This window comes from Suricata suricatta, chromosome 2, assembly GCF_006229205.1.
Source record: "Suricata suricatta isolate VVHF042 chromosome 2, meerkat_22Aug2017_6uvM2_HiC, whole genome shotgun sequence".
NCBI classification, from domain to species: Eukaryota; Metazoa; Chordata; class Mammalia; order Carnivora; family Herpestidae; genus Suricata; species Suricata suricatta.
The window spans coordinates 153,054,012-153,070,462 of record NC_043701.1 but is presented as its reverse complement, the minus strand read 5'-3'; the positions used below and the strand labels follow the sequence as shown (position 1 = coordinate 153,070,462).

The window sequence follows — 16,451 nt, the reverse complement described above, 5'->3', positions numbered from 1 at the left end:
AGCAGACTTCCGTCTGTCACACCAGAGACCTAAAGGTACTTAAGCTCGGGAGTCCCTATCCCTAATTGCACCCTGCCTTGAAGACCCTTGTAAATGGGACTGTAATAAAAAGTCAGACCCATAACAACTATTAGGTTGCACACCATAAAGCCATCGGGGAAAAGTCTTGTTACAATGACTAAAGTACACTGGCAACGGTAGTACTACTATACATACGTGTGGTGTTGTCTTAATACAGCAGTAGTGCAGAGCAGGGGTTTTTACTCCGGATTTGAAAGGCCACAGAAACCTTTTCTCGTCGTGGCGAGTCCCATCTCCCCCTGGATCTTGGAGGAGCTGCTAACTTCCCCCAGGACCCCCATTGCGCTCTAGAGGGAGCCCGCGGGCGGCGCGCCCACCGCAGAATCATGTGCTGAGAGGCCGCCAGGTCCGCGGGCTTCGTTCTCACACACCTGCACGGCCCAGGGCGACAGCCAATGCGGGCGACTCCGCAGGTACGGCCCGTTGTGCTCTCTTGCTATTCGTGAGACCCTGCCCTTTACATACCGAAGGCAGGTACACCTCGCCGCCCTCCCAGGTACGCCCCGTGGGACCCCGCCGGGACACCCGGGCCTGGGAAAGCCTGGTTGCCGGGCTCCCGCAGCTCCCCGCCCAGACTCCGAGCCGCCCGCTGGCTTGGGCCGGGGACGCCTGCAGTCCCCACAGCCCCCGCCCTGTCGGGTTCCAGGCAAAACCCGGAGTGCCGGCCGCTCGGGGGCTCCCGGGAGGCGGCGCGGCGCGACGGACTGAGCATGCGCAGTGGGCAGGGCCGGCTCCCGGCGCAAGAAGGAAGCGTCCGCGGTGCTCCCGGCGGTTGCGCTGGGGTATGCGGTACCGGCTAACCTGGCTGCTGCACTCCGCGCGGCCCAGCACTTTCCGTTCCGTCTTCGGCGCCCGCCTGCCGCCCCGGGAGCGCGTCTGTGGGTAAGCGGAGCGGAGCGCCCGGGCCCTTCGGGGCCCGCGGGTCACAGTGGTTTGGAGCTCGGGTTGCAAAGTGGTGATTCAGCACTTAAAGCCGCCGCCACCGCCCCTCACGCTGCCAGTCCCGCCGGCCTGGGGCCCGGACGCCCGTGCGGAGGCCGTCCCGGGGCCCGCAAGGGCTGCCGGCCGGGCGGGAGCGAGGGGCCTTGCGGGGAGAGGAGGGCGGACGGGGGCTGTGACCCGGAGTCACGGGACGTGAGTCACAAGTGTGGGGGGCGCGGGGCGCGGACCGAGTCACCCCTGCCCGCTCCCGGGAGCCGTGCGGTGCCGCGCCACTCTCCGGGGAGTCTGCGTGTGAGGGGCCAAGAAGCCCAGTCCTATGTCCCTGGCCATGGGGTAAAGGAATCCGAGTCCAGGGAGACCGCTTCTCACCCTCCTCTCAGCCCTGCTTTTTACCCCCATGAGAACGGAGTTTCCACTACTATATGGAAATGCCTGCGTTGGGCACCGTAAAAGTTTGCCTGCCTGCGCCTTAGTGAGTAGACGGGTGTTGGATTTCCAGTCCCGGGGAATTCGGGAGCCGAAGGATACCTAGGGATCCATCAAAGCAGCTCCATTGTTTTATACCTGAGACAGCCGAGGCCCAGAGAGATTGTGTGATTTCCCAATCGCAGGGCTTGTGGCAAAAACCAGGATGGGGACGCGGGTGTTTTTGCCATCCGGTGGCGTGCTCTCTCCGCTTCGCTGCTCTTTGTATACTAGAAATACATAGTCCTGTCGCGAACGCCGAACGCCCTTTACCGTGAACAGAGAGGAATTGGCAAAGATGGGCAGTATTGTCTTGCCCTACTTATATGTATCATTTGAACCCCTCCTAATTTTTGTTTTTTGTTTTTTTTAATATCTACAACCTAGTAAGTGAGAGGCGCTGTGCTAGATCTGTGAAAGTATGTACTCTGCATGCCAAGGAACTTTAAGTTCGTTTGATCGGATTGAAATGCCAAGAGACTATATAGCCAGCTAAAAAGGATGTGTTTGACTAGGGTCAGTAGATGGGCAGTATGGACAGTGCGTGATTTGGGAGCATAGTGCAGGGCAGAGAGGAGGGGTCTGGCTTTTGAAGGACAAGCAGAAAGTGTAGAGGGTGGACAGTGGTGGGTGTAATCCAGCCTAGGCGTGCAGGGGTTGGGGGTGGACAGTGAGCAGATTAGTCTAGTTGGAGCTTTAGAGAATTTCTGTCAGGCAATTAGGAGGAAACAAGTCTTGTATTACAGTGCTAGCCTGGGCTTTGAAATTTAGTTGGGCTTTTTCAGCGCACGGTATAGGGAGCCATTAAGAGTTTTTGAGGTGGGGAGTGATCTAATGAAAGTGCTAATTTAGGAAATTAGTTTGATGGCTGTAAGGAAGTGGAGAGACCCGAAGCAGAGAAACTGGTTGGGACTTAGTCTTTCCCTGCTGAACTAGGATGGTAGTAATGATGCTAAAAAGGCCTGATGCAAATAAAAAATCTGTGGAACTTGTTTTCCCTCCTATTTTTCCTACTATTGGCAAAATCCACTACAGCAAGCAAAAAGATCCCTGAGTTTAGAGAAAGAAGTGGGAGTGGTGAACAGAGGCAGGGTACTTCCATGGGCTTTCTTCAGGTCATAATTTTTTCTGTACATAATTTGTTGCTAATAGGCTATGTTTAGCTCCATATTCTCCAGTGTACGGAATTTGAGATTTAAAAAAATTTTTTTAAGGTTTTATTTTTATTTATTTATTTTTTAGAGAGTGAGCATGAGCCCAGGGTAGGGGTAAGGAGAGAGCAGGAATTAAAAAAAATTTTTTTAATGTTTTTTTATTTATTTTTGAGAAAGAGCGTGAGCAGGGGAGGGTCAGAGAGAGAGAGGGAGATACAGAATCCGAAGACAGGTTCCAGGCTCTGATCTAGCTGTCAGCACAGAGCCCGACGTGGGGCTCGAGCCCACAAACTGAGATCATGACCTGAGCTTGAATCGGACGCTTAACCCACTGAGTCACCCAGGCGCCCCAAGAGAGAGAATCTTAAGCAGGCTTCACACTGAACTCACAGAGCCCAATGTGGAGCTCGATCCCACAACCTTGGGATCATGACTTGAGTGGAAATTAAGAGTCAGATGTTCAATTGACTGAGCCACCCAGTTGCCCCTTAAAGATTTTATTTTTGGGGTGCCTATATGGCTCAGTCGGTTGAGCATCCGACTTAGGTTCAGGTCATGATCTCGTGGTTCGTGTGTTTGAGCCCCACATCGGGCTTTGTGCTGACAGCTCAGAGCCTGGAGCCTGCCTTGGATTCTGTGTCTCCCTCTCTCTCTCTGCCCCTTCCCACCTCATGCTTGCTCGCTTGCATGCGCACACTCTCTCTCTCACAAAAATAAATAAATGTAAAAAAAAAAATTCTATTTTTAACTAATCTGTATACCCAATAGTGGATCTTGAACTCACAACCCTGGGATCAAGAGTTGCATGCTCTGCCGACTGAGCCAGCCAGGCACGCCAGAATTTGGGATTTTAAAGAAAGCATCAATTTTAAGTTTTATACAACAAAGAGGTTTGTATGTTCTACTTAACAATCCAGTTTTCTTTGTGGTTTTCTCCAACTGCTCTTGAGTTTCATTGATGAAATTCAGGGCATGTTGAACTGCCAGAGCTTCACGATAAGATTGTTCTCAGAGAAGGAAATTCAGGAGATTCAAGATAATGAACGAAATCAATCATCTAGAAAGCTCTACACTAAAAATTAGTGGTGGAGGCTAGTAAGGAAAATATAGGTTCAATCAAAGGAATCAGGATATAGTTAGAGGAAGGTAAGTATTAACATCTGAAGCTACCACATATTCAAAATCTTAAGGTAGTCAGTTCTGTACGTAGTAGGGAGATGTATTAACAGATGGCTATAGGGCTATTTACTGCAAGAGACATGAGGTTTAACCCATGTCTGCCTGGCATCAGAGCCTGAACTCTTAACTGTTATGTTATATTGCCTTTGCCAGTGTTGAGGCATTCATTCACTGTTCCAACCTCTTGAGAAAGAGATGGTCTTCAAGCATTTGTATGAGGTCAGTTCATTTAAAAAGCAATCTCATTGTCCCCTGTTCAGCCATATTGGGCAAGTTGGGGCTGTGATTAATCTCAGCGAACCTGGAGGTAATAGGCTAGTCCCTGGCAACTACTTGAAACACCTGTGCATCAGTCATCTTGCTTTGCAGGCTGCTCTACTTTGCATTTCTCTGTTCTGTGGGCATAGAGGCAACAGTGGTGTGGCAGGTGGGACTAACTATTAAGATCCAGGCTTTTACTTTTTTTTTTTTTTAGTGGTACAACCATTATATGTTTGTGTACGTATGTAAGCAAGCAAGCTCTACACTCACTATTGGGTGTGAACTCAAAACCCTGAGTTCAAGAGTTGTAGGCTCTCCTGTCTGAGCCAGTCAAGTGTCCTCAGGCTTTTAAATTACTTTTAATCAGAAAAATGTCTTTTAGTGGTCTAAAAGGAAAAGGTGCCTTTGAGTATCTTTAGTTAGCATTAACCCAAGCCATACACAGTAAAAAGTTACATTCTATCTATCTGCCTTTAAGGTTAGGGATAATCTTACCAGGGAGGAAGTAGTGTGGGGAGCAGAAGTGATTTCCTTTCTATTTTTCTTAAAATTTTTTTAATGTTTTATTTTATTTTTTTATATTTGAGAGAGAGAGAGAGAGAGAGAGAGAGAGAGAGAGAGAGAGAGAGACAGAGTGCAAACAGGGGAGGGGCAGAGAGATGGAGACAGAATCAGAAGCCAGCTCCAGGCTTTGAACTGTCAGCACAGCCCAGTGTGGGGCTTGAACTCACAAGCAGTGAGTAAGATCATGACCTGAGCCAAAGTCAGATGCTCTACTGACTGAGCCATCCAGGCGCCCCTCCTTTCTATTTTTTATTGGTATTTTAGGTCGCCTAAAGAGGTCGCTAGATGATCAACCTATCTTTCTATCAGGGTGACAAGGCTAAAGTATTTTCCTTTTACAGGGGTAGATCCTTCAGGTATGCTGGGTTCTGGAGGCTTGCGTAGGGCATTCCTTAGTTTTTCTTGAGTCAGCCCTCACTCTTCTCTTTTCCTTTAGCCATTATTTGAAGCACTGTGGGGGATGCAATAAAGTCAGTGATAAATTCTGTCCTCAAGAAGCTTCACTCAAGTAGTAATTTTACTTCTTTACTTATGACCTTTTACTATACATGTCCACTTTTGTTTTCTATTGCCTCTTTCAATTTATTTTAAAAGGCAGCTCAATATTTTTTTATGACAGTACTCTTTCTTCTTTTAAAAGTGGGACTTAGAGGGGCACCTGGGTGACTCAGTCAGTTGGGCCTCTGTCTCTTGATGTCTGTTGGGGTCATGATCCCAGCATTGTGGAATCAAGCCCTGAGTCGGACTCCATGCTGAGTGTGGCGCCTGCTTAAAATCCTCTCTCTCTCCCCCTCCCCTCCTCTCTCTCCCCCTCCCTCCCCCTCTCCGCCCTCTTCCTCCTTACCTCTCCTGTAAGCGCTCTTTCTTTCTTAAAAATAAATAAAAAATAAAAGTGGGACTTAAACTCTTTTACCGTTAGAAGCTATAAAAGCTTTATGACCCCCAAAGAACTGTATGGTTTCTCTTTGCCTATTAAAAAGTGTATACCTGTTAAAAAAAAAGTGGGACTCACAAGCTGCTCCCTGAGGGGAAGATGTCACACCCTGCCTGACATATTTATTATATGAATGAATGAATGGTTTTTTCCAAAACCAATTTTCTCCGTTTTCTCTAGTTTTGCAAATATTGAGGTTAATCGTTTAAAAACATTCTTAAAAATTTTCTTTTTAGGGAGAGAGCATGAGTCGGGGAGAGGGGTCTGAGTGGTGGGGGGGAGGGGGAGGGGGGAAAGAATCCTGAGCAGTCTCCACACTCAGCATGAAGCCCAACTTGGGCTGGATTTCAGGACCCTGGGATCATGACCTGAGCCAAAAGTGAGAGTCACCTGAGCCACCCAGGCACCCTGATGTTAATCCTTTTCTTAGTTTAGCTTGAAAATTGGAGTAATCTTTGCATCAATTTTCTCACTGTCTGTTCTGAAGACCAGAGTCTTGAGAGTCTTTCATCCTAAAGTTTCTTGGCGTAAACTTAACCTTCCAGTCACCATGCTAGTTGAGGCCATGATTGTCTTCCCTGACATCTGACTTCTACAAATTCTATATACATATTTTTTAAATTCCAGTATAACCTACAGTGTTATATTGTACAATATAGTGACCGAACAATTCTATATATTACTCAGAGCTCATCATGATAAATGTACTCTTAATCTTCTGCCTCCCCTCTGGCAACCACCAGTTTGTTCTCTATATTTAAGAGTAGAGATTTTTTTTCTTCGTTTTCTTAAATTTCACATATGTGTGAAATCATATGGTATTTGTCTTTTTCATTCTACCCTCTAGATCCATCCATTTTTGCATATGGCAAGATTTCATTCTATTTTTTTTATGCTGAATAATATTCTGTTGTATGTACATATGTGTGTGTTTTCTTAATCCTTTCATCTCTGGATGGATACTTGGGTTGCTTCCATATCTTGACTATTGTAAACATTGCTGAAATAAATAAACATAGGGGTGCATATAGCTCTATAACTGATTTTTCAGGCTCCTATTTCCTTACTAGTTGATCCTTATCCAGTTGATTCTAATCTACCACTTTCCCCAGGCCATTGTCTTGCTTGGACACCACCAGTCATTCCCTATTTCAAGGTCAAGTCCAAACTTCTTGACCCAACATTTCAAAGGCGGGCCTTAGTGTAACTTTTCAACCTAAATTTCCTCTTCTCTAGTCGGTTTACTGTGTCTACACATTGGCTGTTCGTTCTCAATTCTAGAATGCCCTTCTCTCTATATAGATAATATTTTTTTTTTGAGAGAGAGTCCATGGGGGAGGGGTAGGCGGGGGGTCGGGGGAGAGAAAGAGAAAAAATTCCAATTAGGCTTTGCACTGTCATCAAGGAGGCAGACTTGGGGCTCAAATTCATGAACCGTGAGATCATGACCTGAACTGAAACCAAGAGCTGGATGCTTAACCAACTTAGCCTCCCAGGTGCCCCTCTCTTTTCTTTCTTTTCCATCATTCTTTTTTAGACCTTATTTAGGTCACACCATTGCCTTTCCTTTTAATAAATTTAACGATTTATTCGAGATTTTGAAACATCCATATGACAGTTAACCATATACTACCTGTTATTTTTTTACTTAAATTTTTTTAAATGTTTTATTTATTTTCGAGAAAGAGAGAGAGAGAGAGAGAGAGAGAGAGAGAGAGAGAGAGAGAGAGAGATGGCTTGAGCAGGGGAGGATCAGAGAGAGAGGGAGACACAGAATCTGAAGCAGGCTCCAGGCTCTGAGCTAGCTGTCAGCACAGAGCCTGACGCGGGTCTTGAACCCACGAACCACGAGATCATGACTTGAGCTGAAGCCGGACGCTCAACCGACTGAGCTACCTAGGCACCCCATATATATATATATTTTTTTTACTTTTAACTAATATGATACATTGCAGAGTATATAGGATTGTCGTAGACTCTGGGTCTGGAGTTCTTTCTTGTCCAGCAAGAAAGTAGGACACAGGATCAAAAATGTGAGAGATGGCTAATGTCTGGGAGAAGACAAGAGCCCTGATTAAGGGTGCTTGCCCTGTTTTTATTAGGACCAGATGGTTTACAAACATGGTGACTGACGTGCACAAAGAGATAGTGAAACTGTAAACATTAACTCATGGGAATGAGGAAAGGGGGTTTTGAAGATATGCAGAGTTAGGGATTTGGGTTAATACAAAACAAAATCCTGGCTGTGGGTGGAAGGTTGTTTACAGCAGACGTGAGGCACCACCTCTGTTTACCTAAACTGGTCTAGGGGACCGAAAGACGGAGCATGCTACCTCAGGGTCATCAAGTCACCTTTCTTTTGTTAATTAGCTCCACTCTGGGCCACTTTACCTGCTGCAGTCTATAGCCCTATTTACCTGTTTACCTAATTTGGTCCTTCCTTCCTGTAAAAGCAGCTTTCTGCTTTAGTACTAAGTTGGGGGGCATTTCTGCCCTGAATACCTAATCTTGTTTACCTCATATACCTTTGTTCTCTACAGGGGCCTTTGCCCTGCCTTACCTATACCTATTTATCGAATCTTGTTTACCCAGACTTGGGTGTGAACATCCTATGGCTTTCTAATTCCTTATGCCTTGTTAACCAGCCCATCAGTGCATGCTCAGGGAATTCCTAAGCTTATTCTCCACAGAAGATAAAGAAGAATAACAAACACCTGTATACCTACCATCTAGTTACATTTCCAGTAACTTTGAAACTCTCTGTGCAAACATCCCTGGTCACGCAACCTTTTCTCTCCCCTGGAGAGGTGATATTATCCTGTATTTAGATAATTTCCTTGATTTTCTTTATACTTTATTAATCTGAATATATTCCTAAACAGTATACTTTTGATTTTTTTTCTGCATTTGACCTTCATAGAAAATTTTCTTGGAATGTTTTTTCATTTAACATTGTTTTGAGATTCATGTAGTTGTATACATTCACTGCTGAATGGCAGTCTTATGTTAATATGCCACTAATTAGTTTTCTCTTCTGTTGTTTATGGAGTTTTGGGTTGTTTTGATTTTATTTTTTGCTATCACAAATAATCTGTGTCGTTGGTGTGCCCAGTACCCAATCTTTGGATATCTCTACCTGTCTACCTACACTCAATTAGGGTTCTTATTCAGTCACATTGTTTTAAATAGTATTTATTTTCCTTTCTGTTTTTTTCTTTCTTTTCTTTCCTTTTCTTTTCTTTTCTTTTCTTTTCTTTTCTTTTCTTTTCTTTTCTTTTCTTTTCTTTTCTTTTCTTTTCTGAGAAACAGCATGAGCAGGGGAGGGTCAGAGAGAGAGGGAGACATAGAATCTGAAAAGGCTCCAGGCTCTGAGCTAGCTGTCAGCACAGAGCCTGATGCGGGGCTTGAACCCACGAACCGTGAGATTATGACCTGAGCTGAAGCCGGACACTTAACTGACTGAGCCACCCAGGCGTCCCTAAATATTATTTATATATGCTTTGTTCACTATGCAGCCATGAGCCACATGTGCTTTAAATGCAAATCAACGAAAATTAACACTTCGGTTTTTTAGTCATCTTAGCTGCATTTCAAGTCATGTGTAGCTCTTGGCTACTGTATGGGGTAGAGCAGTTACAGAACAATTGTCATCACAGATGTTTTGTGAAACCCACATGATCTGTGTTCCGACAGTTCCAAATGTATCTCTCTCCCCTGAATTTCAGATTTAGGTAATAATCTTCCAACTCAATATTTCCTTTGGATAGCCAATATGTGTCTTAAACTTACCATTCAAAACCTGGTACTCCCATCATCTTCTCCCCCATATCAGTGAATAACATCTCTATTCTTGCACTTGTTTAGGCTGACAAGTTGGAGTCATTCTTAACTCCTTTCTTGTTTTCATATTCCTCATCAGTCAGCATGTACATCTGGATTCAGACCACTTCTGACTGCCACCACCCTGGTTCTGATCACACTCTTTTACCCAGATACTATGATAGCCTGTTAATCAGTTTCCTCGCTTCTGCACTTTCCTCTCTGGGTATGGCTTTTTCTTGTCGCCACGGGTAGCATTATCTTTTTGAGATCCACGTCTTAGATCTTTGCTAGTAAATGTTTAAAACCTTGCAGTTGATCCCCATTTTGCTCATATATTTTTTTTATTAAAATTTTTTAAATTTATTTTTGAGAGAGCACGAGCACACATGGGCATGGGTGGGGAGGGGCAGAGAGAGAGAGAGAGAGAGAGAGAGAAAGACATAGAATCTGAAGCAGGTTCCAGACTCTGAGCTGTCAGCACAGAGCCCGATGTGGGGCTCGAACTCATGAACCGCAAAATCATGACCTGAGCCAAAGTCAGATGCTTAACCGACTGATCCCCCCAGGCACCCCAATTTTGCGCATATTTAAAGAAAAAATCCTTATAATAACCAAGAAGGCCCAATGGGACTTGGCCTCCCATCACCTCTGTGATCTTGTTTCCAAAATAATCACCCTCACTCCATTCCAGTCACACTGGTCTGTTTACTTGACTTAGATTATTTGCACTGCCTCCCTTCTGCTCAGAATGCTCTTCTACCATTGATATCACAAAGGGCTTCACAGAGAACATAAGGTTTGGGCAGTTGTCTTTGAAGAAAGTATAAAATTTGGATGAACAGAGAAGGGGGAGAGAGGATATTTTAGAAGGAATAGTGTTAGCAAAAGCTTAGAAGTAGGAAAATTCACAATATAGTCAAAGGACAGTAAAATTTATCCTATAGGAAGTGGAGAGTCTCAAATGCCTTTTGAGAAGTGCAGTCACATATGAAAGCTATGTTTTTCTGATAAATATTCTGGCTGTTTTTTTGGAAGGACAGTTGAAATGCAGGCAGAGACTGACAAAGGATAAAGAAGATGTGTAAACAACAAGGAAAGGAGAGTGTAGAGGATGTGTGTGAAGAAAGGTTTCAGCTGCTTTGACTGGATATGGGAGAAACGGAGGAACCCAAGAGGCCTAAGGCCTTGGGCCTGAATGACTTTGAGATTAGTGCTGAGATGAGCCTTAAGTAAGAGAGGCCACTAGGGGAGGGAAGCTCTTGCTGGGAGTTTCATCTCCAGGCAGTGGGAAGAAGTCCAGTTAGGTGAAATGTTGATACTGCGCGGTGGGCGGCTGGTGTTCCAAAGGCCTGCCAAGAGAACAGGTTGTTCAGCTGCAGTGGTGGGGCAGTCTCACAAGCACTTGGAGTTAATTATCAGGAAGTTACGTGACTCAGGGCCCGTCAGGGCAGTGGACAAGACTGAGCAGTCCTGAATACCCGGAACCAAAATGGTGATCCAGGTTGTGGATTGGTAGTTAAGGAAAGAGTTCAGTTTAAAGATCAGAACCAGGTTGATAAGTCCTGAACTGGAGTGACTTAAAGTTCCTCTGTTTAAGGATAGGAAATAGGTCTAGAGCCTAGAACAAGACTAAGCTGCGGTGGAGGCTAAGTGGACTCAGCTGTGAGGCTCTTGACGCTGCTGTTAATGTGAACTGTAAGTTTAGTAGCTAATATTTATTGAATGACTGTTATATGTTTTGCCTTGTATTTGGAGCTTCCCATATGTTTAATGGTCCCAGTAGTCTAGTAGTAGCCTAGAGAGAGGTATTGTGGTTCTTTCCTTTTTTTCAAATACGGATGTTGAGGCTCAAAGAGGTTAACATGCTCAAGGATACATTGCTACTGAGTGGCCTAGCCAGAAGTGAATCCAGATGGGATCAATCAAGAATCACAATGGTGGGTGGGGGTCCCTGGGTGGCTCTGTCAGTTGAGCGTCTGACTTCGGCTCAGGTCATGATCTCACAGTTCGTGGGTTCGAGCCCCATGTCAGGCTCTGTGCTGGCAGCTCAGAGTCTGGAGCCTGTTTCTGATTCTGTGTGTCCCTCTCTCTCTCTGCCCCTCCCCTGCTCATGTTATGTCTCTCTCTGTCTCTCAAAAATAAATAAATGTTAAAAAAAATCACAGTGTTGGCTATTATAATATCATCTCCGTCCCTAGAGGTAGCTTGGTGTCCGTAGTAGAGATGGGGGAGTCAGGATAAGGAGATGGTTTTGGACAGGATAAACATGTTATATGGTGAAATGCTGATACTGAGTCTGCAGCTATTGCTGAACAGTGAGGAAGGAGAAGTTTGGAATATTTGAAATATGGTTCAGCCTTCATAAATAGGTCTGAGCTGATTTCCTACATCTGATAGTTCTTTGTAGAGATGATAGTTGAAGACACTGACATGGATGGGTATGTGGGAAAGATCTGTGTAGAGATACGAGGGCCAAGCCACATCCTAAGGAATGCTGACATTTAGAGTTGAGGAAACAGAGTGGAAAAGGTTGGGGGTTACAGAGGCAGAAGATGTTATCAGAAGCAGAATGGTCAGACATGTCCAGCCAAAGAGATTTTAAGCAAACTGGGGCCTTGAGAAAAGACCAAAGACCATTTATTTCATTGGTAACCTGCAAATAAAGGGGAGGGACTAGAAGCCAAGTTTCATGGGAGCCTACAGGGTGACTTTGGAAAAACTGTAGTATTGAATTTGGGGAATTTAGATAGTAGCTGGGAAGAGCAGACTTGAACAGAAATGTGGTAGGAAAAATAGGGAAGTTGGTATCTGTGGCTGGGAGAAGAAGCTAGTATAGGAGAATAATGCCTAAAGGAGGGCCTGGAAAAAGTGGATGTGAAGATAGAGGTGAAGAGGCACTGGAAGAATAAAGATTTGCTCAAGGAGCTCTTGATTTAAAAGGGCAGTTATTTATAAAGAATTTTAAAACGTAGGTGATCTTTATACCTCTGGGCCTCAGTTTCGTCATTTGAAGAAAGAATCCTTCTAGTTCTGAGTCCTGCCATTTTTCTCTATGCTGTTAACAGCAGCAGCTAAAAAAAAGTCTAGATTTTTAGGAGTGCTCCCAGGATGTAAGAGGGAGAATGGGTTCCAGTTCAGTTAACATGGTGATCCTTTGCCCAACTTTACAGGCTATTTTAGAGTATGTAGTGTTATATTTGGAGCCAGGAGCTCTGAAGAAGCAAAGATCCCCTATGCTGGTATCTCTGGCACCTGGACAGTGTCTGGTGTATATAGTATGAGTTTAGTGTTTGTTGGATGAATTTGTCCAGGGACATGGACTCCTATGGGGAGCCCTAATCATAAACTTGATTTAGTTTTTGCTCAGAGTTTGCCATTTCCATGTTCTAAATGTCAGTGTAGCCAGTAAATAGTATTTGTGTGTATTTTCTTATAAAGAAATTAGAGGTTGGAGTGTATTTCCAAGATTTCTTGTGTTTCTGAGTTATTCATAGGAACTAAGTTGATTTGAAAAGGGATAGGACATAAGGGACAGGACAGTGTGGTGGAAAATAATGACATACAAAGGCTGAAGTCCACTGGATTCTAGACTTGCTTTGTTTTTGCAGAGATGAAATTTTTTAATTTGACATCTTAGAAATTTCACTATGATTCATTCTGTTACTGTTCTATTAGCATTAGTTTTCATTTTATTTGTGTTTTATTAGGAATAGATTTTTAATTGAAGAAGTTTGGTCCTAGTGAGAGTATAGAGGAAAGATAGAGGCTTAAATAGTAAAGGTGTTGTGGTGTTAATGCCAGTTTTGCAGGTTGTATCACAGGATCTGCTTTTAATTTTTCATGAATTATAAGTCAGAAGTAAAAATTAGTATACAACCAGTATGCGCCAGCATTATTTTAGGTGTTGTGAATGTAGCAATAAGCAACAGAGACAAAGATCCCCATCCTTCTAGTGGGCAAGACAGATGATTAGATAAGTAAAGCAAATGTTTATTTATCTTAAAGCCACATGGAATTGAGTGCATTTAAAATCTTCATGGTTAATTTTATAGAACTGAAGAATCTAGTCAACTCTAGAGTAAAACAGAAGCTTACTCCTGCCATTATAAAGAAATAAAGCATTTTAGATAAGTGAGACCTTGTCCTGTAAAAATTATTCATTGTATGTTTTACATTTTTTAAATGTTTGAGGTCTATATTTAAAATTTGATATAGATATTTTTGTATGCTTTGGAACAGTATAATCATAATTTAACATTTGATTATTCACGTGTTTTTTTTAAGTAAGTTGACATACAATGTCACATTAGTTTCAGTTGTACAACATAGTGATTGGACAGATCTGTATCTTATGCTGTGCTGACCACAAGTGTAGCTACCATCTGTCACCATGCAATGCTATACCATTGAGTATATTCCCTGTGCTGTACCTTTCATTCCCTTGACTTGTTCATTCCACAACTGGAAGTCTATATTCCCCCCTCTACTTCACCCATTTTGCCCACCCCCCAGCATGCTTCCCTTCTGGCTTGCATCAGTTCTCTGTATTTATGGGTCTGAATCTGCTGTTCGTTTATTTGTGTGTGTGTGTGTGTGTGTGTGTTTTAGATTCCATAATAAATAAAATCATATGGTGTTTGTCTTTCTCTGACTTATTTTACTTAGCTTAATACCCTTTAGGTCTATCCATGTTGTTGCAAATGGCAAGATCTCATTCTATTTTATGGCCAAGTAATATTCTGTTATATTCTACATTTATAGGCACACCACATCTTCTTGATCCATTCATCTATCAGTGGATATTTTGGTCATTTCTATATCTTGGATACTATCAATAATGCTACAGTGAACTGGCAGCGCTTGGCCTGAACTGAGATTTGCTTCTCTCTGATGGGGCAAGTGTATTGCTCACTTACGGTACCTTTTTGTCTCTTGCTATAAAGTGACTGGAGGAAATCAATCTTACTAGCTTTCAGCCATACTGGACGTTTTTGGCTGTAGTGAAAACGGGGGGGGGGGGGAATATACATATAAATTGCTGTAAAAATACAGAAATGGTTGTGTAATCGGGACTACCCCCTTCCTTGTTTATGGTTTGTAAAGAATTATCACATCATTTTGTTTGATCCTTTTAGCAAGTGTACATGGTTCATAGAGGCATGGAAGTTCCCACAGCTCTTAAGAAGTTTAATTCAGGCAGTTCTGCTGCCTCCGAATTTGCCTTATTGTCCAGAACCCAGGTGAGAGGATGGGGTTATAGTGGGTGGGTGTCGAAGAGCACATTAAATTTGCTTCTAGGAAAGTGAGTAGAGCTGTTGGCCTGGGCGAGGTGGGCATGCGTAAGAGATGTAGCAAGTCACTTCTCCAGCTTTTGAGGTGTCTCTGCAGATGAGAGCAGGAAAGGAGAACAAATTAGTATACAGTCTATCAAGAAGATGATGAATTTAACAGTGTGAGCAAGACTGAGAAGCAAGATGACTATGTTATATGCATATATTTATTACATGTGCATATATATGTAATATATATTATATATATGACCTGTAGGTCAGGTCATTTAAATAAGATAGATGGGGACCCTCACACTGGGAAGATATCATTCCTAGAAGCTGAATATATAAGACTATATATTCAGTATATAAACCAGTTAGATACATGGTTAAAACAACAGACTTTTTTTTTTTAAGGTAAAATGGATATTTATTTGCACTTAAAATTAGCCAGCCAAACTGGTACTAACATTATCATGATTCAGCAAAATACACCTTTCTATGAATATTAGAATAATGAATAAATTAGGGGTTATAGTAATGTATGTAATAAATGTTTTATATATACACATAGATAAATGTTTTTTTATATATGCATATAATGTGTGAATAAGCTGTGTATATTTATATATAACAGCTTTATTGATACTAAACAATTCATCTTCTTAAAGGACACCATTCAGGGGTATGGTAGGGTTACACACACACACACACACACACACACACATAATAAAGTATTCCATTTGGTGGTCTTCAGTATATTCATAGATCTGTGCAGCTATTACCACAGACAGTTTGAAACATTTTCATTACCTCAGAAAGAAACCTGATATCCCTTAGCAGGGACTTCCTGTTTTCCTATTTTTCCATTCCCAGGCAACCATCAGTCTACTTTTTGTCTCTTTGGATTTGCATATTCTGGATATTTCATATAAATAGAGTGATACAGGGGCACCTGGGTGGCTCAGTCCGTTAAATGTCCAACTTGGCTCAAGTAATGATCTTGTGGTTCATGAGTTTGAGCCCTGTGTCAGGCTCTGTGCTGACAGCTTGGAGTCTAGAGCTAGCTTCAGATTCTGTGTCTCCCTCTCTCTGCCCCTCTCCAGCTTGTACTGTGTCTCTCTCTCTCAAAAATAAACATTAAAAATTTTTTTAAATAAAATAAATAGAATGATACAGTATGTGTTCTTTTGTCTGCTCTTGGTTGGGATAATATTTTCAGAGTTTACCCATGTTGTAGCATGTACCAGTGCTTATTTGTCTGTATCTTAGGAAAACCTTTAATAAACATTGAGTTTTTTTCTAGCTTTGGCCTTCTAAGCTCTGACCATCCTCTCTAATGTAATGTAATCATCCTTCAGGATTAAAATTTTTTGGGGGGGAGTGGGTAGGTGCAGATATATCTGGATACAGACATATTTTTAATTAAAAAGAAAACTTTAAACTAATTTGGACTTAAAGGCTCAACTTGTGAAAGTAATACACTTACCCTAAATATCATCATAGTATAATTATCAAGAAGAAGAAAATAGTATATTTATTTTTATAATTAATAAATATCTTGGGAGAGATACTTTGGGACTATGCAGATCTTTTTTTTTTTACTTAAAAATTTTATTTTTTTTTTACTTTATATATAAAGTTTCATATTTTTTTAACATATGCAATTATTTTCCATCATTTACAATACAGTAGTTGCAATGACACTCCAAACAGAAAAGCAAAGTAAAAAATCAAAACACCAACTTCTGTTTCATGTAATTAGACTTATACAGAAAT

At 42.4% G+C, this 16,451-nt stretch overlaps 1 protein-coding gene across 3 annotated transcripts in view; it reads left to right on the top strand.

Annotated features, from left to right (window-relative positions):
• The first annotated feature begins 815 nt into the window (after nucleotides 1-815).
• IDE (insulin degrading enzyme) overlaps nucleotides 816-16,451 on the top strand; it is a 106,005-nt gene continuing 90,369 nt past the window's right edge. For 2 of the 3 annotated variants that reach the window (XM_029932235.1, XM_029932234.1), the window contains exon 1: nucleotides 816-963. In XM_029932235.1, coding sequence (XP_029788095.1) covers nucleotides 866-963 — 98 coding nt within the window. In that variant the 5' untranslated portion in view covers nucleotides 816-865. Of the gene's footprint in view, nucleotides 964-14,164; nucleotides 14,320-14,537; nucleotides 14,643-16,451 lie in introns of those variants that run through there. The other variant, XM_029932236.1, reaches the window with a different exon arrangement.